The sequence below is a fragment of the Symphalangus syndactylus genome, chromosome 11 (assembly GCF_028878055.3).
Source record: "Symphalangus syndactylus isolate Jambi chromosome 11, NHGRI_mSymSyn1-v2.1_pri, whole genome shotgun sequence".
Taxonomy (NCBI): domain Eukaryota; kingdom Metazoa; phylum Chordata; class Mammalia; order Primates; family Hylobatidae; genus Symphalangus; species Symphalangus syndactylus.
Window position 1 is genome coordinate 45850563 of NC_072433.2, and position 26054 is coordinate 45876616.

Sequence of the window (26054 nt, forward strand, 5' to 3'; positions counted from 1 at the left end):
ATTCCAAGTCTGCATCTCCAACCTCAGTTCTACCTCCAGCTAGAAATGCCTAAAATCCAATTACCTACTGAAAATATCCTACATGAATATTCCACTTAACTCAACAAGCACAGAAAGAGGTTAGTCATTCCTGCTGATCTGCTGCTCTTCTCCATTCACCTGCTAATCTCCTACTCCTTCCTCATGTCCAGGTTAAATGCTAGTTCATGACCTGGAAACCCGTAAGTCATCTGAGATTTCTCTCTGTGCCCTAAATTTGTATATCCAATTAATCACTAACTCGTATTATCTCTATCTCTTCTCTGCCTCTGCTTTATATTTCCACTACCACTGGTTCTTAACTGGCTTTTACAGACTACCAACTATTAATATTATTTCTTAAATAAAAAAACAAGCAAAACAAATGAAAAAGGCAAAAACCAAGAGAAAGACCAACATTTTAAAATTACTAAGTAGCGGCCGGGCGTGGTGGCTCACGCCTGTAATCCCAGCACTTTGGGAGGCCGAGGCGGGCGGATCACGAGGTCAGGAGATCGAGACCATCCTGGCTAACACAGTGAAACCCCGTCTCTACTAAAAATACAAAAAATTAGCCGGGCGCGGTGGCGGGCGCCTGTAGTCCCAGCTACTCGGGAGGCTGAGGCAGGAGAATGGCGTGAACCCCGGGAGGCGGAGCCTGCAGTGAGCCGAGATGGCGCCACTGCACTCCAGCCTGGGCGACAGCGCGACTCTGTCTCAAAAAAAAAAAAAAATCCTAAAATTACTAAGTAGCTTTCTAACATCATTTATTTCACCATGGATGGGTGAAACCCTCATAATGGATTGATGCAAGTCCAAGGATTGGTGACAAGGAAGCTATAGCTTTGGCTACTGCAAAAGCTTCCTTTGGCTTCCAGTCTCTTTATGTGGTACTTTCCATCTATCCTCCATATGAGGAGTCATCCAACTGCAGGCCGCAGGTCCAACCCAGCCTGCCTAATGGTTTTGTAAATAGTTTTATGGGAGGTCAGTCCTGCCTTCTGCTTACATATTATCTATGACTGCTTTCACACTACCACGGCAGGGTTGAGTAGATATGGCAGAGACCACATGGCCTGAAATATTTCCCACCTGGTTCTTTTTTTTTTTTTTTTTTCTGAGACAGAGTCTCTCTTTGTCGCCCAGGCTGGAGTGCAGTGGCGCAATCATGGCTCACTGCAAGCTCCGCCTCCCAGGTTCACGCCATTCTCCTGTCTCAGCCTCCAGAGTAGCTGGGACTTCAGGCGCCCGCCACCGCGCCTGGCTAATTTTTTGTATTTTTAGTAGAGACGGGGTTTCACCGTGGTCTCGATCTCCTGAGCTTGTGATCCACCCGCCTCGGCCTCCCAAACTGCTAGGATTACAGGCATGAGCCACCGCACCCGGCCCCCACCTGGTTCTTTACATTAAAAACTTATTAATACCATAATCAGAATGTCCTAATACTCAAATCTAATCTTGTGACTTTTCTGCTCACAATTCTATAATGAATTCCTACAGAAAACATTGCTGCCTCCCTACCCAATGACCATTCCTTATTCTTTCTTGCTGGAGAACCACAAGTCTATTTGAATGTTTATCATCTTAATACCCCTCCCCCTCCCCAACAAGAGAAATAACTATTCTAATTTAATCACAGTCATTACATTTGCTTTCCCAGTGCCTGGTTTAGGAATGAGCATGTGGTGTAACAAAGCCAATAAAATGTGAAAGGAAGCCCACTGCAAGCTTCTGAGTTTTCTCCCTATTTCAAAGAAACATGAGAAGAAAAGCAGCCCTTCCAGCCTTAAGAAATCGTGTTGTGAGAACATGATGTTTGGAGCTCCTGCTAATTAGCCAGCCATGAAAGGAGACATGTACAAAACACTACCAACGGCACAGCTGAAACAGGGACACCAAGTGGGACCCAGTGTTATCACTGAACAACCCACCAAAGCAACTCTGCTTCCCATTGTTTTAGTCACTGTTAGTTAGGTCCTTTATTATTTGCAGCCCAAAGCACTCCACCTGGTAAATTTCCCATAGCCTGCAGGATAAGATCTACTCAGCTTAATAATATAAAGTATTAAAAAGTCCATCATGAGCTTGTCTTACGTAGGTTTTTACCTACTCCCAATCACTCCCATCTCAGTTTTTGCAATAGCAAAATAGAACTGCTCATAAACCCTGCAAAGTTCACTCAAGCATCTTACCTTTTGCACCTGCTGCTCCTTCTCCCAAGCACACCATCTTGTTAGATGTTCCTTCTGCCAAACATACAAACTTGTTAGCTGTTCCTTCTGCCCACATCATCCTTCTGCCTCTTTACCTAGAAAAGTTCTACCCCTTCTGCATGCTTACCTGAAATCCTACCCACTTTTTAACAGCTTTCATTCCTCACCACATACTTCAAGTGTCTGGCACATATTTAACATAATAAGTGATCATTATATGCTTCCAGACAGCATCCAACACATAGTAGTAGACACTGAATGAAGTAGCAAATAATATAAATGAAAATGATCATAACAAGCTCCTGGTTGTTTTGTTTTTGTTTTGTTTTTTTGAGATGGTATTGCTCCATTGCCCAGGCTGGAGTGCAGCCTCCCAAGTAGCTGGGACTACAGGTGCATGCCACCAAGCCCAGCTAACTTTTTCATTTTTTGATTTTTATTTTTAGTAGAGTTGAGGTCTCACTGTGTTACCCAAGCTGGTCTCAAATTTCTAGGCTCAAGAAATTATTTTGCCTCAGCCTCTCAAAGTGCTGGGATTACAGGTATGAGTGACCATGCCCAGCCCTGACTATATTTTTTTTTTTTTTGAGACAGAGTCTCTCTCTGTTGCCCAGGCTGGAGTGCAGTGGCGCGATCTCGGCTCACTGCAACCTCCGTCTCCTGGGTTCAAGAAATTCTCCTGCCTCAGCCTCCCAAGTAGCTGGGATTACAGGCATATACCACCACACCTGGCTAATTTTTGTATTGTTAGTAGAGACAGGGTTTCACCATGTTGGCCAGGCTGGTCTCCAACTCCTGACCTCAGGTGTTCCGCCCGCTTCGGTCTCCCAAAGTGCTGGGGTTACAGGCCTGAGCCACCACACCCAGCCCCTGACTGTATTTTTAAATGTTTGTATACTGTAACATGAAAAAAAAAAGAAGCTTACTCCCTAAAACCCTCTTGATAATTTATTCATTAAATGGACAAGCGTATAAATGAATAAAAATATTTTATTTGAAAATTATTGGCCGGGCGCAGTGGCTCACACCTGTAATCCCAGCACTTTGGGAGACCGAGGTGGGTGAATCACCTGAGGTCAGGAGTTCGAGACATCTGGCCAACATGGTGAAACCCCATCTCTACTAGAAATACAAAAAAAATTAGCCGAGCATGGTGGTGGGTGCCTATAATCCCAGCTACTTGGGAGGCTGAGACAGGGAGAATTGCTTGAATCCAGAAGGCGGAGGTTGCAGTGAACCAAGATGGCACCACTGCACTCCAGCCTGGGTGACAGCACAAGACTCCTTCTGAAAATAAATAAATAAATAAATAAATAAATAAATAAATAAATAAATCTTGAAAAAACACACAGATATGAAATAAGGACAGCTGTAGTCTATTATGAGCACCTTAAAGACCAAGACTACGTGTTTCTCACTGGTAGCTTGCAAAATCAAACTTGTAAAAGTTCTTCAATTAATATGTACTAAATTAAAAGTGTTCTATACAGTTCAGACTGTAAAATGTATTTGATGTCACATGTAGGTAGCATAGTAGCATATCTGTTATTGCGAAGCACTTTTATACTTTTATTATAATATGTTGAGCCTAAAGTTGGACTATTTCCGGTATTCGTTACAATAACCTTTTGGCTACTGGTAAAAGTATTTTGTTCTAACAAAATTACTGTTATCATGACAATTAACTAGTGGAGAGAAGAACTTAACTTGTTCTAATGAAGTAAATGTATCTCATTCAATTTCAAATTAGGAAGAATGAAGTCAATAAGTGAGACCTTGTCGGTATAAGAATATGTAACATGACCTGTGCTTTTCAACGAGAAATTGCTTTTCTGACTTCTACACTTGGTATCTTCAAAAAAATAATTTTCTATTAGTATTAGTGCACACTGGATAAGTTTTACAGTTCTTATTAACATTTGTTTATGGTACCAGAAGGGTATTGCTGAGTTCCCAGTTTTAAAAAGTTACTTTTTTTAGTGACATAAATCACTATGTAATACAGTTAACCTTTGAACAACAGGAGTTTAACCTGCAGCAGTCTAATTATATGCTGATTTTCTCCCACCTCTGCCACCTGAGACAGCAAGGCCAATCTCCTTCTTCCTCCTTCTCCTCAGCCTACTCAACTTGGAGACCATGAGGATGACCCACTTCCACTTCCACTTAATAAATAGTAAATATATTTTTATTCCTTATGATTTTCTTAATAGCCATTTTTCTCTAGCTTGCTTTCTTGTAAGAATATAGTATAGTAACACACATAACATAGCAAATGTCTTAACTGACTGTTTATGTTATGAATAAGGCTCCTGGTCAATAGTCATCTATTCGTAGGTAATTTTGGGGGGAATCAAAAGTTACACACAGGTTTTCAGCTGCACACGGGGTCAGTACCACTAAATCCTATGTTATTCAAAGGTCAACTGTAATTGACATTTATTTACTAAATAAAAGCCTTTTTTTTTTTTGAGATGGAGTTTTGCTCTTGTTGCCCACATTGGAGTGCAATGGCGTGATCTCAGCTCACGGTAACCTCCACCTCCCGGGTTCAAGTGATTCTCCTGCCTCAGCCTCCCGAGTAGCTGAGATTACAGACATGTGCCACCATGCCCGGCTGACTTTGCATTGTTAGCAGAGACGGGGTTTCTCCATGTTGGTCAGGCTGGTCTCGAACTCCTGACCTCAGGTGATCCAGCCACCTCAGCCTCCCAAAGTGCTGGGATTACAGGCATGAGCCACACTGTGCCCAACAATAAAAACCATTTATTTTAAAAATTAAATAGAAGCTCCAATTTCATAATATATCCAGTTTGTTATAATGAGACTATAAATAAAACATACCACATACTAACCTAAAAATCTTTTTTCTTATTTATACAAAAAAAATCATATAAGATTTTAGGGGCTACAATTAAAGTAATGATTCCTTTCAGATGATACTGTTTGAGATTATAAATTATCTACACATGACTTTTTAAATAATTCTGAAATCTAACCTACTAAGAAGAAATTTAAAACACACACACGTGTATATGTGTGTGTATATATATATATGTGTGTGTGTGTATATATGCAATTTACATAGTGAGTTTTTAAACTACTCTTTGGTGATTAAAACTTCCTTATTCTTATTTGTTAATCTATGGTAAAACCATCAAGAGTAATTTACCACTAGAAGTCTTACCTGGATTGCTATTTTGAGGATTTCTAGGTGTCTCGTTTTCTTTGTATTCAGACATTACTTGGTGAATGCTATGTGTAAAAATGAAATAAGTAAAATTACTATTTTAAAACTGATATAAAAATAATTACCAAAAATATTAAATTCTTAGAGTATTTCAAATGATATGTGTTAATTTTAGAATTTTAATTATCCCATATGCTTCCCATTTGTAAGCTCTACAAACTTCTCTTTAAGCTTCTAATTAAAGAAGAAAAAAATAACATGAAGTACTCATGAACTGAAGGCAGTATAGTTCAGTAAATTAACTTGCATTAGCCTTGTGGGCGGCAAGCCATCCAGGTGCCGAGGCAAGAGACCAAGGGCACGAGCTGTTCCGGTATAATAAAATATATAAAATAAGAATAGTTATACTAGATATAGATCATAGAGATTATTATATATTAATATCATTCAGCATTAGCTTGTAGCAATTACTCTTTATTCCAATATTATAATAATCCTCGGTCTACAATCATAACCTAGTAAAAACCAGGCCATACAGAGATAGGAGCTGAGGGGACATAGTGAGAAGTGACCAGAAGACAAGAGTGCGAGCCTTCTGTTATGCCCGGACAGGGCCACCAGAGGGCTCCTTGGTCTAGCGGTAACACCAGCATCTGGGAAGATGCCCATTGCCAAGCGGACCGTGGTCTAGCGGTAGCGTCAGTGTCAAGGAAAAACACCCGCTACTTAGCAGACAGGGAAAGGGAGACTCCCTTTCCCCCAGGGAGTTTAGAGAAGACTCTACTCCTCCACCTCTTGTAGAGGGCCTGACATTAGTCAGGCCCGCCCGCAGTTATCCGGAGGCCTAACCGTCTCCCTGTGATGCTGTGCTTCAGTGGTCATGCTCCTAGTCTGCCTTCATGTTCCATCCTTTACACCTGGCTCTGCCTTTTAGATAGTAGTAGCAAATTAGTGAAAGTACTAAAAGTCTCTGATATGCAGAAATAATGGTGTAACCTATCTCTCTCTCTCCTCTCTCTCTCTGCCTCAGCTGCCAGGCAGGGAAGGGCCCCCTGTCCAGTGGACACGAGACCCACATGACCTTACCTATCATTGGAGATGGCTCACACTCCTTAGCCTGCCCCTTTGCCTTGTATCCAATAAATATCAGCGCAGCCTGACATTCGGGGCCACTACTGGTCTCTGCGTCTTGGTGGTAGTGGTCCCCCAGGCCCAGCTGTCTTTTCTTTTATCATTTTGTCTTGTGTCTTTATTTCTACACTCTCTCGTCTCCGCACACAGGGAGAAAACCCACGGACCCTGTGGGGCTGGACCCTACAAGCCTGACATAATGTAAAGTATCTTAACTCAGAATAAGCCCTAGCTCCATAACCAAAAGCTACTAGTTCTTGGATAAGTTGCTTTTAGGTTCAATGTCTTCTTCTAAAAAGTGAGAATTTTACTGTCTTATTTTACTAGGTTGTTATAAAAATTTAATGAGATAACATATTTTGAATGTTCAGAAAAATAGTGAAGCAATGAAATAATTTGTTCTTGAAATTTATTGGTGAAACTATCATGGAACTGCAAATAAAATCCAATGTGTATTTTTTGTAGGTTCTAATATTGAAATGTTGTGGTACTTGGGAAATGTTATTAAGTCCTAATTTTGTTTATTAGGTGTTCTACTCTTTGTGGCTTAAAATTCAGGGCATCTCATATATTTCATAGTTTGTAACTACATTTATTTATAAACCTATTATCTCATTAAATTAGATAACATAACTGTCTACTGTTACTGAGCTCATCAATCATACCAAAGGCAAAAAACTAATAGATATCAAGACCTGCCTTGGACTACTATTCCTTCTTTACAGACTCAAATTCTGAACCAGTAGATCTTTGTTAGAATGATGCTTAATCTCCATTTTTCACCTCCAACTGACATGAAAGATAAAACTCTTTTTGTAAGTTCCACAAAGGAGATGCAAGTTGACATTTTCTCATTTCTGAGATACATACTAACAATGTATTTGCACACAACATCCCATGTTTTACTCAGCTCCATTCTCATTCCATAGAACACTGTATGTGAATATTTTTGTAGTGAAAATCACAATTTCAATATTAAGTGCCAACCATTTTGCTTTGACTCATGCTGTTTCCTCGGAGCTAGTCAGAAAATTGTCAAATGACTTTCCAGGGACTGCACAAAATATGGACCACTTCATGAATTTGTGTGTCATCCTTATGCAGGAGCAATGCTAATTTTCTCTGTATTATTCCAGTGTTAGTATGTGTGCTGCTGAAGCAAGGACAAAACCCTACTTTACGCGTGAATACTCATGAGTCATGGATGAAACTTAGCTCTGATAAACCCAATAAACCTACTTGAGATTCAGATAATTCTGTCGAATGGTTTCCTGTGAGGTAGAATATGAAAATATTTTTAAAACTTGAGGTAGAAATGCAAGTAATTAGGCCAGGCACGGTGACTCATGCCTGTAATCCCAGCACTTTGGGAGGCTGAGGGCAGGCAGATCACCTGAGGTTAGGAGTTCGAGACCAGCCTGGCAAACATGGTGAAACATCATCTCTACTAAAAATACAAAAATTACCCAGGTGTGGTGGTGCATGCCTGTAATCCCAGCTACTTGGGAGGCTGAGGTGGGATAATTGCTTGAACCCAGGAGGCAGAGGTTGCAGTGAGTCAAGATCGCACCATTGCACTCCAGCCTGGGCAACAGAGCAAGACTCCATCCCAAAAAAAAAAAAAGAAAGAAAAGAAAAAGAGGCCGGGCGCAGTGGCTCACGCTTGTAATCCCAGCACTTTGGGAGGCCGAGGCGGGCGGATCACGAGGTCAGGAGATCGAGACCACGGTGAAACCCCGTCTCTACCAAAAATACAAAAAATTAGCCGGGCGTGGTGGCGGGCGCCTGTAGTCCCAGCTACTCGGAGAGGCTGAGGCAGGAGAATGGCGTGAACCCGGGAGGCGGAGATTGTAGTGAGCCGAGATCGCGCCACTGCACTCCAGCCTGGGTGACAGAGCAAGACTCCGTCTCAAAAAAAAAAAAAAAAAGAAAAGAAAAAGAAAGAAATGAAAGTAACTTGGGAGATTGTCATTATTATGGAAAACATATCGCTTGAGGATAAAACCACAAATTGAAAAAAAAAAGAAAAAGAAAACACACAAATTGGCACCCACTGCTCTAGGGAAGGATAATATAGAACCTTCCGCTCCCTAAGAAAATGTGCTAAACAGCATATAAAGGTGCCTCAGAGTACAGATCTGGTAACAATGGAGTAAGAAAACACTGATCTCTTTCAGCAACATTATGTAACCTCTTTGACAGTTTAGAACAATCTCAACTAATATTTGATAGAGAAAAGACAAACAAGGGCCTCAAAGGATAACTTACCATGAAGGCCTCAGCTAAGTCTAGGCTAAGATGTGGGCTCCACATAAGGTTTTGAGTGTGGGGGAAGGTTGGTCAATTTTCTCACTATGTGTGTGGCTAAAGCTAGGATGCCCAGCTGTCAGAACAGGATGCTGGTGCTTTGCGAACAATGGCTGAGCATATATGTACGTGAACTAAAAAAAGTTACAGCTATGAAGTCTATGTATGAATCACCATGAAAACTGAGGACTCTGAATTAGTAAGAGAATCCCGGTGGGAAAAATCAAGCATTAACAGACTGCAGAACCACTTTGAACAGCAATAATGCAGGAAAAGAATCAATGGAACAACAGAATGATTAGAATGTCCTTTTCTTCCCTTACTTCTGACCAGTAAAAGATTGTCATTTTTATCCTTCTTGGACTTAGGAAACCCTTTAGGTTCTTGAAAAATTAAAAGAGGAGGGTATAGGAGATAGCCCTCAAAAGACCATATGAGATTTTCTGCTAAACTGAACATTTCAAGACCCAAATAATTAATTAGAGGAATCAGAGATGTGGCACTATTTTTATCCTATGCATGTGGCTATACTTGGAGTAAAAGGGACAGTGTCGGGGTCTCTGAGGTAAAGATCTGAAAAGTCCTGAGATAAAGAATTCTGCACCCATTGATACTTCTAACCAATCCAGCCTGATTTCTGGCTGATAAAGTGGACTAACTCACTGTCACTCCAAAATGACGTGAATTAAACTATAAAATCTCACCTGATGTATAGGATTCAATAGCTATAATTATTTTAAGCCTCAATTTAGTGTAAACTAGCTTTCTAACGTAAAAACTTGCCTAGTAAAAGGACTAAAAATGGCATAATCTTCTGCAGCCCATCTAAACATATCTTGGGAAAGCACGTCAGCATTTTGCTGAAGAAGAATGCTGACTATTCTTGCTGATTCACAATGTACAGCAAGAATGAGGGCTGTTTTAAAACACCAGAGAGATAAATTCTTTCTTAGGAACTTTAAGAAAGTTATTTAAAAAACTAATTTGATATCTTTACCAATTTAATATCTTGCCTGTCCATGTAGAATTAAACATTTACATGTACTAACAAACATAAGCATCTTGGGTGCTCAAGTGTTCATCTTCATAAATTACCACCAATGCTTACAAAAAAAAAAAAAGCCTCTTGTGCCAGCAGGGTATTATATCATAGAAGTTGCTAACTTGAAGTCCTTTGATGAGTAAGAAACTATGCTGAGATCCCTTATCTAATGTAGGCAAAGATTTAAAGACAGATATGTTGTAATTCAAAATCAGCTAGGGGTCAGATAAGTAAGAGCCATCTGCAGGCAGGAAACAAAAATACTAATACTAACAGTAATAATAATAATCATAGTAGTTTCAGTTAATAATGCCGATACACATGTGCTAGGCACTGAATTAAATGCTATATATACATATATAGATGTGTATACATAATATACATATAGATATGTATACATATATACACATATATGTGTATACATACATATGTGTGTATACATACATATATGTGTGTATATATACACATATGTATATGAAATACATATACACACATATGTATATGAAATACATATACATGTATATGAAATACAGATATGTATATGAAATACATATATGTATATGAAATACATATATGTATATAAAACACATGTATATATAATATATGTGTGTATATATGTATATATATACACACATATATATATATAAAATCTTTCTTCCACACAACCACCCTTGAAGGATATATTATTATCTTCCTTTTCATATAGAAAAACATATTTGGTGATAAGTAATGTTCCCAGGTCACATTCCTAGCAAGTGAGAAAGCTAGGACTTAAACCCAGTCTTGTATGAATCTAAAGCCTAGCTCTTTTCTCTTTTTCACCCACCTATGGCTTGTCTTCATTAGAAGAAAAAGCTACTCATTTAAAGCTATATTTTCTTCCTCTGCCCATAGCAATTACAAATAAAAACATCAGGGCCGGGTGTGGTGGCTCACGCCTGTAATCCCAGCTCTTTGGGAGGCCGAGGCGGGTGGATCACCTGAGGTCAGGAGTTCAAGACCATCCTTGCTAACATGGTAAAACGCTGTCTCTACTAAAAATACAAAAAATTAGCTGGGCATGGTGGCACGTGCCTATAGTCCCAGCTACTCAGGAGGCTAAAGCAGGAGAATCGCTTGAACCCTGGAGGTGGAGGTTACAGTGAACTGAGATTGTGCCACTGCACTCCAGCCTGGGTGACAGAGCGAGACTCTGCCTAAAAAAATAAATAAAACAAAAACATCAAAATACACTAGAAATGAAATAGAAAAAAACTAATGAACCCACGGTATCTGGTAATAGCAATTAACAGCCATGTAGGGATAACTTAACATTACTATTTTTCAAAGAAAGCAACTTAAAGAGTCATCTAGAGGAAAAAATGATTTTTAATTCCTATTTATGTCTAATATAGCATGTTTAAAGGAAGAGTATATAAGAAGCAGAGGTTAAAAACTACTATAAAAGGATTAAGAAGTTCAATATTTATTAAATCTTAAAGGATACTAAAAGTTAAAATCTACACTTCATACAACTAACAAAACCAATATAAAAACACTTTGGTCAGGTCACATGACCAAAAACATCACATTACAAATAACAAACACCAGTCAATATAATAAGAGAAGATGAATCCTACTATATACTGTTCTCTATGTTGCCCAGTCCAAATAATAGTTTTTCTACTTAACCAATGATTTGTGTTGATATTTTTTACTATATCATAATAATTACAAGTTAATATTCTTATTAATCTAATATTTCTAACTAGAGAGAGTGTTATCACTCTAGAATATCAGTCAGGTTTTAAAAAAAGAACTAATTACTGTACCTTTCAAACTTAACTGCAGTTAAATTTTCTTTTTGCTTTCTTAAAAATTCTATCATTTGCTGTTTTTGTTCATGTACAGCTAGCAAAAATGGTGTGAGTTCATCCTGTAAAACAGCAAGAGCAACTGATAATTCACAACATTATATATTTCTCAACTGAACTGGAAACCTTATATTTATGTAAGTAAGTAAGTCCTTTCCTTTTTATTCTTCTTTGCTTTCCCGTGTGCTGTTTCTTCCCTTGGAAAAACCCCTCCTCCTCCGCCTCACCACATGAACTCTGGTCATCTCCAAAACTCACTTCAATACCAGCTCCAATAATCTTCGCTTCTGTCATAGCACTTAGCATAGTATATTGTAATGATTTTATTGTTTTCCATGTAAACCAAGAGCTTCTTGAGGGCAGGGGCTTTATCTTTTATCTCTATATTCCCAAATCTTAAGACATATTAGTAAAAGCTTCAAGTGTTTTTATTAATGATCTAAATTATTGCGTCTAGACTAGTGTTTCTTAAGCTGCATTGCAAAGAATGTTTACTTTACCAGATGTGTAACACATCCAGCTACAGCTAGGAATAACCTAGAAAGGCTTATAGGCATGCTAATGAGAAGGTGGTTATTTATGGCAAATATAAAAAACAAGAGTTAAATATAAAGAATATTTACCATAAATAAAAAGAATATAGAATTTAGCAGTTTTTTTAAAACTTCTAAATTTTAAAATTCAACTCTGGTGCTAAGGTGATTTATATAAAATATAGGTTATATATTATAAACAAATAGAAACTGTCTTGAAAGCCTTGACATCTTTATCAAAATATACTGTTAAGACGAGAGTTGTCAAATGCTTACAACGGCAAAGGGGGTGACCTGAGTGAGGTACCTAGGTGGGCACCACGGCAAACTAGAGAACACAGGCCTCATAGAAAGGGGTAACCTCTGCACATCAGACCAAACAGTGATGTGGGCTCAAGGGACACCAAATCTGATTCTAAAGAGAAGCCTAAAATCCAGATTTGTATATGAGTCTCCTAAATTTTACATGTTGACACAATTTATGAAGGCAAGTGAAACGTACCTATGGGCCACATTTAGACCACAGCCCTTGCATTTTTAAACTTGCCGTGGATGTGTTGCCAAATGGTTGTGCATAAAGTAAGTGTTTGCATGTAAAATATTTTCTTTCTTTAGTTTCAGATGTTTTACCAAAAAACCAGTCCCCAACATGTAATAAAATTTGCTACTAAGACTCATACTACCCACTTCAATAATTTTTCTAGCATTTATTCATTTAAAATCTATTAGTAAGTAGTTTTCTGAGATTGTTAGCCAAATAGATATTTAGTTCATAGGAATGCTGAAATGAAATGATTAAAAGAATTTATGGCTGAGTGCTGTGGCCCACGCCTGTAATCCCACCACTTTGGGAGGCCGAGGCGGGCGGATCACCTGAGGTCAGGAGTTCAAGACCAGCCTGTCCAACATGGCAAAACCCTGTCTCTACTGAAAATACAAAAAATTAGCTGGGCGTGGTGGCAGGCGCCTGCAATCCCAGCTATTCAGGAGAATGAGGCAGGAGAATCTCTTGAACCCGGGAGGCAGAGGTTGCAGTGAGCTGAGATCCAGCCACTGCCCTCCAGCCTGGGGGACAAGAGCGAAACTCCATCTCAAAAAAAAAAAAAAAAAAAGAATTTGTATCTGTACTCTTAGTAACTGCATGGTTTTCAGGGTTTAAAACTGTCATCCTGATTATGCCAAAATTCTATGAACAGACATACTGATATAGCTCATAATACAGTTTCAACAACAACAACAAAAGGTTTAGAATTTGCTACAATTCTAATTGAGGAAACTCCATTTGTAATAAAGATTTATTGGCCTAATTACCTGAATGGTAACAAAGAGATGTGAAGTCCTGAAGGGGTCAGCCTCCACTTAGTGAAATACTGCCCAGGCTGAGTGCACTAGCTCATGCCTGTAATCCCAGCACTTTTGGAAACTGAGGCAGAAGGACTGCTTGAAGCAACCCAGTTTGAGACCAGCCTGGGCAATATAGTGAAATGCTGTATGTACAAAAAAATTTAAAAATTGGCTGGGCATGATGGTGCATGTCTGTAGTCTCAGCTACTCAGGAGGTTGAGGTAGGAGGATCACTTGAGTTCCAGGAGGTTGAGGCTGCATTGAGCTGTGATTGTGCCACTGCACTCTAGCCTAGGTGACAGAGCAAGATCCTGTCTCAAAAAAAATTTTTAAATGAAAGACTACCCATAGCAAATTTATAAAGACCTGCTGAATGGCAGTAAATAATTAATGGTGGGAAGGAAAAGGTGTTATTCTGTAAGCTGATAGATATTGCCAATAATATTTCTTTTAGCTTCCCAACCACAAAGGTAAAGAAAAATGGGCTAATATTATGGAAAAGGAGAGATTTAAAGGAAGTAGTACCTATCAAACTCCAACTCTTCTAGAGATTTCTTAACTCTAGAAGAGCAATTTATATATTACACTTATCTATTCGTGATTCTTAACCAGGCATGTGTCAGAATTTTGAGGAATTTGCCGTTATTTAGTCAGCAACGGGGTCTTACTATGTTGCCCAGGCTAGACTCAAACTCCTTGGCTCAAGCAGTAGCCCCACCTCAGCCTCCTGAGTAGCTGGGACTGTAGCTATGTTTCACCATGCCTGGCTCCAAGGAAACATTTGTTAACATGTATGTCTAGGCTTTATTAGATTTACTATATCAGAATCGTCAGAGGAGAGGTTAGCTTTGTAGAATTTTTTATATTTCCCTAGGTTACGGTGATGCACAATTCTAGCTGAGAACTAGTGCAGTCGACAATTACTTCCATCATCTCTCACCACATGACCAGTTACCTTTATCTTTGAGGATTTGGCCAAAAAGAGGAAAGACTAAAAGAGTTTTTACTCTCTGTTTTACATTTACTGAGAGTTTTTTCTCTCTCTTTTACATTTACTGAAAACTCCACATAATTTGTTTGGGTAGGAATAGAACAGGGACTAGTAAACTCAAGATCCAACTTGACTTTGCTATTTATAAGCTCCTTATCTTCCACCTTCCCCTCAAGACAGTCTAGATTTGAGAGCAGTGTTTAGACATTTATCTAAGCAGCTGTTTCTGCCAGCATAGGATAAGTCAGTTAATTACTTGCTTAAGGGTTTCCCACTTCATCACCACCTATTCACAGCCAAACTGGTTTCCTCACAGTCCTCCTAAAATTGATCTCTAGATGAGTGAACAACTCATTAACTCTCTCCCAAACTGAAAACTATTATCCCCAAAACTGAAAAGATCTTGTCTAGACACATAAACTGGAAACAAACGGAAAGCAAACAACAACAAAAAAACTCTTCTCGGTATTTTCCCTCAATTACCTAATTTCCAGATTGGTCTGCATATTTCTGGTTGCTCTCCTTACCCTTTCCATTTTTCCCTTTCAAGCCCTGGCACTGAGAGTTAAATCATTTTCATATACATTACTCTGTGTAGGAACTTATCAACAGCATCAAGATTTCTATTTATTTAAAATGTGCTAGTTTTCCTGGCATTTTAAGATAAAGCCTATTTCCAGAGCAAATTTCACTTTCCAGGGTAATTGCATAATAATTAGAAAAAAAATACTTGGAAGGAAAAAATTTAAAAGTATTACCTTTTCAAATTCAGTGTTTTCAAAAATTTTACCATAAATACATTTAAAAAGATATACCCTCTAATGCTTCTTTAAAAGTATCAATATTTAAAGTAACATTTTATAATTATTTCCAAATATTTTTATTCAGGTTATGCTTGAGCTTCCAAATATGGGAAACTGACCTGTACATAAGTCAATGTTAAAACAAATGCATTTCAAATATTTTGAAAATAAAGTTGGTTGATCTATACCTTGTTTGCTGTTTCAATATTGGCATGGTGTAAAAGCAGTTTTTTTGTCATTGGGATATCCTCACTGTAGGTGGCATAGTGTAAGGTAGTATTGCCATAGACATCTGGAAGGTCTGGGTCGGCGCCGTGTTCTAGTAAAATAGTCGCACATTCCTCTTCCTGGCATTGTACCGCCTGTCAGTTAATTAGACCAAGCAATAGATTGTAAATTCTAGGAGTTCAAAATAAGCATTCCACAAGTTTCACCAATGAGTTCTGTTTAAACGAGATGGATTTTATTTTATTCTGTGTATTTGTATCAAATCCATCTCATGCTGAAATCGTTGACTACTATGTACCTTTAGCAGAGCTGTCCTGTTTTTGTTGTCAAAGACATCAAGTTGACATCCTCTGTCTACCAGAAGAGCTACCACTTCTGGATGGCCATTGGCACAGGCCAAATGCAGAGCAGTCCTATAAGAGGGAGACGACATTTTTAGGAAACTATTGGAAATCATAAAATCATAAAATCATCTGAAAACATAAAATCATCTATATAATTATAAACATTGAGTAGCATGTGATTTCTCTGCCTTCCAAACAAATATTTAATTTTTTGTGAAGAAATCACACTTTTTACTCTCTCTTATTACTCACTATATTAATGAAAGAGCAGCCTATTTCAATAGAAAGACCTTGGATTTTGGATTCAGTACAACTTGGACCGGAATCCTACTTTAAACTCTGTCACTTCCGACTTATTGCTTAGCCTTTTTTGCCTCAATTTCCTCATTAATAAAATGGGGTTAAAAATACTGGCTGTCTCACAGGACACTGTTGTGATGCTTGCATGAGACTGTACAAAGTATTTAGACAGTTCCTAGCACAAATAACAGCTCAGTATTTCTTAGATATTACAATTTTTACTAATACTACTACTTAACAAATACAAGATTTTAGTTAAGTAAAATGATACAATTATATCTTCTTTGAGATACGTTTAAAGATTAGAGGTAACATTGCACTCTGATCATTCTAAGTTGCTCACTTGCTCATATTTTAACATCTTTGACATTGGAATCCCACTTACAATTCTTGACTTATTACAACTAAAATTGGCAACATTTAAATAATTCTCTTATTGAGACATAAAATGATGGGGCATCACAGAATCCATGGTGTCTTGTAATAAGTAGAATTGGTATATACAACACATCTAGGGCCGTTCTAGTCATATAAATGGCATTTAAATAAATTTTAGTTCTTAAAAGTACTACGGAATGACAGGACTGAAAATAAAGATGACAACAAATGTTTAAAACAAACTCATTCTTACTTTGATTTTCAAAAAAAAAAAAAACACTTTAAGCCAAAAGAAATTCAGAATTCAAATGAAAGCATATGGCTTATTTTATTTTCTATTTAGATTTATAGAATGGATGTAAATCAGACACTTTCAATGATTAATATTCACATTTAAGACTGTTATAAACTTTCAAAAGAGTAGTTAGAAGTTATATTTTGCGGCCGGGCACAATGGCTCATGCCTGTAATCCCAGCACTTTGGGAGGCTGAGGCAGGCAGATCATCTGAGGTCAGGAGTTCAAGACCAACCTGGCCAACATGGTGAAGCCCTGTCTCTTCTAAAAATACAAAAATTAGCCAGATGTGGTGGCGCACGCCTGTAATCCCAGCTACTCAGGAGGCTGAGGCAAGAAAATCACTTGAACCCAGAAGGCGGAAGCTGCAGTGAGCCAAGATCAGCCAAGATTGTGCCATTGCACTCCAGCCTGGGCAACAGAGACTCGGTCTCAAAAAAAAAAAAGTTCTATTTTGCTATTTTCCACCTTCAGAAATGGCTTAAAGGAGGACGGAAAAGCTTCAGTTGAGATTAAGTTATAATACTCCAATTTTAAATCTCTCAGCTTGCTCAAGCTAGGCAGGTAAATATGAAGTTTTTAAGGATGAAAGCGTCCTGAAAGATTGTAGAATATGTGCACTACATAACAGGTGTCCAGCCTCTGTTTGATGAATAAATCGATTGAAAGAATGGAAGCTGTGCGTGGTGCCTCACATCTGTAATTGCAGCTGTTTGGGAGGCCAAGGTGGGAGGATTACTTGGGCCCAGGAGTTTAAGATCAGCCTGGACAACATAGCGACACCCTGTCTCTACAAAAAGTACAAAAATTAGCCAGGCATGGTGCGCACACCAGCAGTCCCAGCTACTCAGAGGCTGAGGAGAGGATCACTTGAGCACAGGAGGTCGAGGCTGCAGTGAACCATAATTGTGCCACTGCACTCCAACCTGGGTGAGCTCCTGTCTCAAAAAGAAAATTATTTTATTTAAAAAAACAATGGAAAAATACAGTTGGGGAGTTCAACATTTTTAAGGAAAACTCCCATAAGATAAAGCAATACTTTTGTAATAGTAATAATCACTTATATTTGCTATTTTTTATTTTCATAAGGACACAACTAAAATTTTTAATCTTTTTTTCACATATGTAGTAAATCTGTATATAGTAAAAACACATGTATGTAATGAAAATATACTCATAATAAAACCTTTAAGCACAAATAAAAGGATTCCCCCTTCTCCAAAAGAGGCTAAAAGTTAACTGAAGAGACCAAACCACAAAAATAAAATAATAGAAAGTGAGAAATTATTTTTATCTAGGCAAGTTTCATGTATTCTTCTTTTCCCAAGGATTATTTCATTAATAATAAGCCTTTACTATAACTTTTATACATGCTCATTGCAGAAATCACAGACAAGAAAAAAAAGGTACTTACAGTACAAATGCCCAGGAATAAATGTATTCATATTTGGTACATATTTTCAGCTAAAACAAGAGTATAGTCTATGTGTATGTACACTCAAAATAATTTTTTCTCAATTTGTATAGCAAAGTACATCTTCACATGTCAAAATAAGTCTGTATCTAGTCACACCTTCAACGGCTACTATTCCATCCTATGGATGCACTAAAATTTAGTTCTAAAATCCACCATATGAGTTTTTCTTAATACATTGAGGTTTTAAGCAGTACTGAGAAAAACAAGTTGGATGTATCTCTATTTTTTACAAATATTTCAGTATAATGGAATTGATGAGTGAAGGGCATATATGTTTTTTTAAATGTGGTGCTTATCACCAAATTCTCTACTTGAAAAGTCATCAGCAACTTAAACTTTAAGCAGCCGTATAAGTACCACTGTCTTCATCGTCACAAACTTTGTGGATAGGAAACAGTATTTTATTTCTTTTTTAACATGAATTACTTCTCTTACAAGAAACACTAAATATTTTTTCCTATGTCACTTATAGATCTACAAAAGAAGTACTTTGCCCAAATTTAGAATTATTTTCTTGTTGATTTGAATTATCTGTAATATGAAGATACATTTTTCACCTGATGTGTGTATGTAGTATATGTGTGTGTGCTATATGTATGTAGTGTAAATATTTTGCAAGTAGGTTGTCTTTTTTTCTTATTTACAGAGTGTTTTAAGTTTTATTTTGCTAAATCAACCTGCAGAATGCTTGCTTGTGAAGTTCTTAAGAAGGTCTTTGTCAACATATAAATGTATCTATATAAATAGGCATGTGTGTCTTCTTCTGGTACTTTCCTTATTTTGTATACTTAAAACGTTTGATCTATATTTCATCAGGAACTTATTTTTGTGACATAAAAATCTAGTTCGTTTTCTCCAGACAGCAGGCATTTCATTTACGAATAATTCACCCTTCCTACTAATCTAAAATGTCAACATTATCAAGCTCTAAATTCTTACATATATTTGGGCAATTCTAGATCTTCTATTCTGTTTCATTCATTTACTGTCTTTTCAGCTGTTAATAAACAATTTGTGGAAATTAATAGCACATTTTGATATATAGAAATGCCAGTCTTTCTCACCTCATTACAAAAAAACATTTTCATGTCATCATAATAGTAAAACACAGACAATAAGTTTAATTTTAAAATGTTAAAACTTTAATATTTTTATCTGGTTTATATAAAGTTGATAGACAAAGAGCTCACATCTTGAGAAAAACGAATCTTCCTACTCAAGAACAGGAACGACTTCCCACTTCAAAGTTTCCTTCTAAGATTCCTCAGTAAAGAACGTATTTACGTAGATGTACATTTATATAAAAATAAATATTAGATATAATCTGAAGAATTTTTAGCCCAGAAGTTGAAATGTCATGGGAACTATTGCTCTCCTTATGCACCTGTCTATAGCGTATATAACATTACGTTGGCCAGGCGCAGTGGCTCACGCCTGTAATCCTAGCACTCTGGGAGGCCGAGGCAGATGGATCATCTGAAGTCAGCAGTTGGAGACAAGCCTGGCCAACATGGTGAAACCCCATCTCTACTAAAAACACAAAAATTGGCCGGGAGTGGTAGCGTGCACCTACAATCCCAGCTGCTCAGGAGGCTCAGGCAGGAGAATTGCTGGAACCAGGGAGGCAGAGGCGGCAGTAAGCCAAGATCGCGGCAGTAAGCCAAGATCGCGCCACTGCACTACAGCCTGGGCAAAAAGAGCGAAACTCGTCTCATAAAAAGAAACAAAAAATATGTTTTGAAATGTGTCCATTCAACATAAAGTGCTGTATAGACTTAATTAACCCCTCCAAGGTTTCCCCAGGCCAGGTGCTGTGGAGCCTGCGGAGGCAGGAAAGCCAGGACCCCGGGATCAGGAGGGCTCGCCCCCCACCCCGCATCCCCCCGCCAAAAAGGGGGCGCTTCTCCCACACACCCGCCTCCTCCCAGTCCCCGCCCCCAGCCCCAGCTCCTGTCACCTTTTCTTCTTGTCTCTCTCATCCAAGTTAGCGTTCCCGCGCGAAAGGATGCGCTCCACCTTGGAGACTTCACCCCGGCTGGCAGCTCTGTGGAGCTTGCCGAGGTGTTTCTCTCGGATATTGTACCCGCACTGGGCGAAGGGGCTGTCATCGCGCTCGGCGACATTGTCCCCCCTGCAACACCACCAGCAGGTGAAGGAGTCGGAGGGCCCCTGGCCCTTCTGGCCCCCGAGGCCAGAGCTCCTCTTCATGGCGGAGGCTATCAGAGACACATCAGCACCAGTCCGCCTATCACAGCCTCATGGGCCCAATAAGACGAAGCCACTCTGGTCAGCCACCACCTCCAACCAGGAAATTTTGCGGTTTCCAAAGTCAGAGGCAGTAACAAGCGAAGCCAACCAGCCAAGACGCGCCAAGCAAAGCCGGTACGCCCGACTGCGCATGCGCACCTCTGACAGCTCCGTCACTGCGCGTGCGCACAACCAACAGGTGGCCAACCGTTCTCAGCGCGCATGTGCATGGCTCACGTGTCAGAAACATCGATGACAGCTTGTCACCAGCCCTGCGTTCCCGCCCGACGTCAGTGAGAGTTGGCAGAGTTTTCAGGACATTCCCCGGAAGGGAAAGGTATCCTGAACTTCCAGCTACTCTAGCCCCAGTCACGTGTGAAGACGGCATTCCCACGTGGAAACACAGGACTGAGGCTAGAGCAGCTAGAGAACCTTGGGATGCCTGAAGGCCTCGCCTGGGGAAACCCCCAAGAGGACATTCTCTGGCGGGCGGAGCTCCTTGCAAATCGCAGCTGCAGCTCGGGCGCCAGCGAAGGCTGCTGAGCTCAGACCCGAGGACCTCAGAGTAGGCAGCGCACCACTCCCTGCCCAGCCAGCAGACCCTCCCAGCACAGCTTCTGGTGCCTGCCTGTGCCCGCTCCCCTGGCTTGTGCCCAGAGCCACCTGGATGGAGCCCAGCGGCCGGTTCCGCCCCTACGCAGCCACTGCCGCCGCAGTCCGGCCTGTCCGCCTTGGTTGAGACTGACCCCGGGGCCCGCGCTGCTGGAGGAAAGACAGAGGAGATGCTGGGTTGCATTCATCTGTGTCATATTAGAGGCTTTCCTCAGCTGTCTGGGGATCCTGCGCGGTCTGCTCTATTTAAAAGGTCAGGACACTACCACACTGATTGGAGGCTCAATCCCCTGATGCTTAGCAACTGTGAGCTTTACCAGACGTCAATCATGGGGCATTCCCTATGAATAAGAATAAAAACAGCAAACTGAATTACAAAGAAACATGAATGACACGGTTCTTATGAGCTCATCAGTGTTTTATTGAACTTTCTTCAATCTCCCTCTGAAAAGCAAAATCCAGAAAATGGTTATTTCACCATCCTTCTATAACTCCAGAAAATTGAGGTGTATGTACACTTGAGATCAAATGATCTCTGGGCAGTTTTTAAAAATATATTCATGTTAATATCTATAGTGCAATAATACAAGAAACTGAGGAAGGGAAATACATCTAAAGAAGCTGAAATAAAATATTCAAATCAAGGTATAGAATTTTACTACCTGCCATAAATTCAAGGTCACACTGAGGGTGGACCATAAGGACAGGACACAAAATTAGTCAACACAGAAGGTTATCCTTTCTCCACATCAGTGTTTTCATCTCAAATATCAAACCCATACCCCTCTAGGGCACTCCCTAAATTCCCTATGCTATACCATTTGAGATGTTTAACTCTCCATGATTGAGGCAAAATGTACTGCATATAACTTAAATAAGAACAAAGTAGGCCTACTCATTATGATGAATCATGTGAATAAAAATTAATATAAGCTTAGATTTAAGCTAAAATAGAAATGAAATCTGAAAAACTCCATGTTATAAAAAGGAACAAGGAAGGTATTCATGTTACTAACTTATCTACAAAATCTAAACCAAGATAAAGTAGAAATTCAATTGAAAAATCAATGTGATTTGGGAGGCTGAGGTGGGTGGATCACTTGAGGTCAGGAGTTTGAGAACAGCCTGGGCAACATGGTGAAACCCCATATCTACTAAAAAATACAAAAAAAAAGGCCAGGCACAGTGGCTCACGCCTGTAATCCCAGCACTTTGGAAGGCCAAGGTGGGTGGATTACTTGAGGTCAGGAATTTGGCCAACATGGTTAAATCCTGTCTCTATTAAAAATACAAAAATTAGCCAGGCATGGTGGCTGTAATACCAGCTACTTGGGAGGCTGGGGCATGAGAATCACTTGAACCCAGGAGACTGAGGTTGCAATGAGCTGAGATCATGCCACTGCACTCCAGCTTGGGTGGCAAAGTGAAGCTCCATCTCAAAAACAAAACAAAATAAAATAAATACAAAAAAAATTGGCTGGGCATGGTGGCGGGCACCTATAATCCCAGCTACTCAGGAGACTGAGGCAGGAGAATTGCTTGAATTCAGGAGGTGGAGGTTGCAGTAAGCCAAGATAGTGCCACTGCACTCCAGCCTGGGTGACAGAGCAAGACTCCATCTCAAAAAAAAAAAAAAAGTGATTTTTTTTTAAGTTGAATAAATGGTTTTTATCTTAAGGCATCACATCTAGAGGCAAAAATTTAAAAAAAGAATAAAAGGTTTTAATATCAACATTTGGCTGAAACTGATGCAGAAATGAACATTACTTTTTAAACCTCTTTGCAACAAGATTTTTTAAAAGTAAAAATACCTTTCAATGATCAAATAGTAAATCTAACATAAATCCTACATTTAGTAGCATCCAAAAAATAAGAATTATTTTTTACTCAAATTTAAGAAACAAACGTAACCACACTTAATGGGAAAAAACGTAATACTCTTTCTAAAGCATGAAAACAGATACCAAAATACCGTGTGTTCTTCAATGGACCACATATGCTACACTGACACTACGGCCCATAGTGGGTTTGAAAAGATATAACAAGATTCAATTTTGTTATTTCATCACTATAATTTTAATCATTAGGCATATTAATGTCACATACAGTTTTTAAAATATAAATATTTTTTAAAGCTGTTTTACAATATGATACCAGGAACACCCAGCAGATACAGGTTGTACAGTTAATCATTTTGACTGTGTCAGTAATATAATCAGAATACTGTAACGGTAAGAGAAAAATACTTTTTTTTTTTTTTTTTTGAGACAGGTTCTTGCTCTGTCACCCAAGCTGGAATGCAGTGGCGCAATCACACCTCACTGCAGCCTCAACCTCCTGGGCTCAAGGATCCTCCAGCCTCAGCCTCCTGAGTAGCTGGAACTACACGCATACACCACTACACTCAGCTAATTTTTTTTTAATTTATTTTTAGTAGAGACAGGGTCTTACTATGTTGCCCAGGCTAGTCTTGAACTCTTGGGCTCAAGTGATCCTCCTGACTCAGCCTCCCAAAGTGCTGCGATTACAAGTGTGAGCCACCACCTGGCCCGAAAAATACCTTGTTTTTAATCATTCCCATTCAGCAATAGTGAAAATGCTCTGTGTACAACATTGGCTCTGAATAACACGTTTCATTTCTGCTTCAAACCTCCTATGCTGTCTATCGCTGTTTTGATGACTGCATAGCTCAACAGAAAAATGCATCCCATTGACGTCTCAATAATAAGTCTGATTAGGCAGATAAATTCCCAATCATAAAAGCTTTTATTTTAAGACAAGTATTATGCAAATACAAGATGGAAATCAGACACACTGTAATTGGGATGAAAAGGCAACTCTAAGAAGAATGCTATACATATGACACCTATTGTATTTTTATGCACTAGTCTTGCATTCCCTTCCCTTCTTCCTCATCTTTGAAGCGCTAAAGGTAATTACACTAAAAAGTTACTACCAGGCTTAATACGAGAGAACCATGTGTACAAGAAAGCAAGACTTTCAGATAAGCAATCTCCAAATATTTTCTATTTTATATGCATTTATGATTTTTCTTATAAAGAGGGAGTGTTTTATGTGCAACACCTGCAAATGGAAATAAATCTACCTTTTACTCAAGCCCAAATAATCAAATATAAAATACAGACAATACAGCAAACTACAATGGCAGCAGTGATTCTTAGGGCAGCATGTGCAAAATCCAGTATTTTGCTATCTACTTACATCACTGTGGTCAGAAAAGAAATGTGCCAAAACTACCTTTCCCATTCCACTTGAACTGGTTCCCCACAATCCCAACAAACATCTCCTGTGACATTAAGTTGTCATCAGCTTGCGTGATCCCCAGTTCACTCAACCTTTTCTTCTTTATCTGGCCTTTCTGTGTGGAGGCAGCAATTAGTTCATTTACAATTTCACAATTTCCCTCGACTTGCTCAGAAGGGTCAGTTCTTGCATAAAGCTCCATTTTACCAGTTGCACACTGAATCAGCTCTTCTAGATCCACTCTTTCAGCCACATCTGGCTCTCCACTTGTCTGAATTTTAAGCGCTTTATTTTCTGCAGAAACAAACAAATAATAACAAAGTTAAATATACAAGCTAACCCAACAAAAACATATATTTCTACACAGTCTGTTAGAGCTTTCAAGTTTTTTTCAGCAAAGGATTTCTGCTGTCCCCTAACTGGATTTTACAAAATTGTTTGCCATAAGATTCTCAACAAGCAGCTGCCTTGCTTTCTATGCCAAGGTTCCCTGACCCTCACACAGGATCACCAATTTTGAACTCTTCCTTTACCCTTTTCATCCCAGAATCACTTTTACTCAACAGACATTTCCTGGATAGTTACTATCTGCTAAGCACTGTGTTAGGAGATAGGATGCACAGATTGATAAGATAGTGCCACTTTTCTAAATGAAGTCCCAATCTAGCAGCTAATTCTAGAAAGGCCCCATGATCCCCACCCCCTGGTATTACTTTCATGCCTATTAAATGGCAGAAGAATTTTGCACTGTAATTTTACAATGTAATTAAGATTGCTAATCAGTTTTCTCCAGCTGGTTGCTAAAGAGGGAGTCAGAGAAATTCAGAGCATGAGAGATTTGCCTTGAGGGATGTTCTCTGTTGCTGAGATGGGGGGGCCATGAGGCAAGAACCTGAGAGCAGCCTCTAGGAGCTGAGTGCCAGCCCCAGCAAACAGCCAGCAGCCAGCAGCCAGCAAGAAAATGTAGACTTCAGACCCATGAGCTAAAGGGATGAATTCCGCCAATCAATGACATGAATGCGTTTGGAGGCAGAGTCTGCCCCCAGAGCTTTCAGATGAGTCCTGCCCAGCTGACACCTTTATTTTACTTTTGTGAGACCTGTGAAGAAATAAAGAACTTGCAGAGATGTAACTGGAGCAGATCCTGAAGGATGACAAGGACTACCCTTTAAACTGAAAAGGCTGATTAAATAAATAAACTGCTTTAAACTTTCCTCACCTACATCAAAGCTTAATCCTTCTCTATGACTGAGACTTAATAGTGATCTACATCATAGCTTGAAGTTCACAGATTTCCACTGAGTTAGCTACCCTTCGCTGCCAAGAAAGGCAGGTGACAGCAAGGCATTTACTTCCACCAATAAAAACAGAGGTAAACTCCACTATCCCCTCCAGGAAATGCAGCCTTCAACCTGGCACATTCATTTCACTGCCTCCAGCCTTAACAAATGCCAGTAGGAGCCACCATTGCTGTCACACAACC

At 39.2% G+C, this 26054-nt stretch overlaps 2 protein-coding genes and 1 non-coding gene across 9 annotated transcripts in view; all 3 read right to left on the minus strand.

Moving 5' to 3' along the window:
* Window positions 1-20825, minus strand: part of LOC129492617 (ankyrin repeat domain-containing protein 26-like) — a 107477-nt gene extending 86652 nt beyond the window's left edge. For both annotated transcript variants that reach the window (XR_010114216.1, XM_063611899.1), the window contains exons 1-6: window positions 20406-20825; window positions 15952-16066; window positions 15614-15787; window positions 11713-11816; window positions 5419-5486; window positions 2211-2264 (exon numbers count right to left, since the gene is read on the minus strand). Coding sequence is in view for 1 of the 2 variants with exons in the window: in XM_063611899.1 (XP_063467969.1) it covers window positions 2211-2264; window positions 5419-5486; window positions 11713-11816; window positions 15614-15787; window positions 15952-16066; window positions 20406-20656 (766 nt within the window). In the remaining variant the exon portion in view is untranslated. The remainder of the gene's footprint in view (window positions 1-2210; window positions 2265-5418; window positions 5487-11712; window positions 11817-15613; window positions 15788-15951; window positions 16067-20405) is intronic.
* LOC129457861 (U6 spliceosomal RNA) lies at window positions 7612-7714 on the minus strand. Its single transcript, XR_008649413.1, has one exon. It is a non-coding gene; the product is annotated as a U6 spliceosomal RNA (small nuclear RNA).
* A 3229-nt stretch (window positions 20826-24054) lies between the features above and the next one.
* SHCBP1 (SHC binding and spindle associated 1) overlaps window positions 24055-26054 on the minus strand; it is a 35602-nt gene continuing 33602 nt past the window's right edge. For all 6 annotated transcript variants that reach the window (XM_055298712.2, XM_055298710.2, XM_063611897.1 and 3 more), the window contains one exon: window positions 24055-24865. In XM_055298712.2, the coding sequence (XP_055154687.1) occupies window positions 24540-24865 (326 nt within the window). In that variant the 3' untranslated portion in view covers window positions 24055-24539. The remainder of the gene's footprint in view (window positions 24866-26054) is intronic.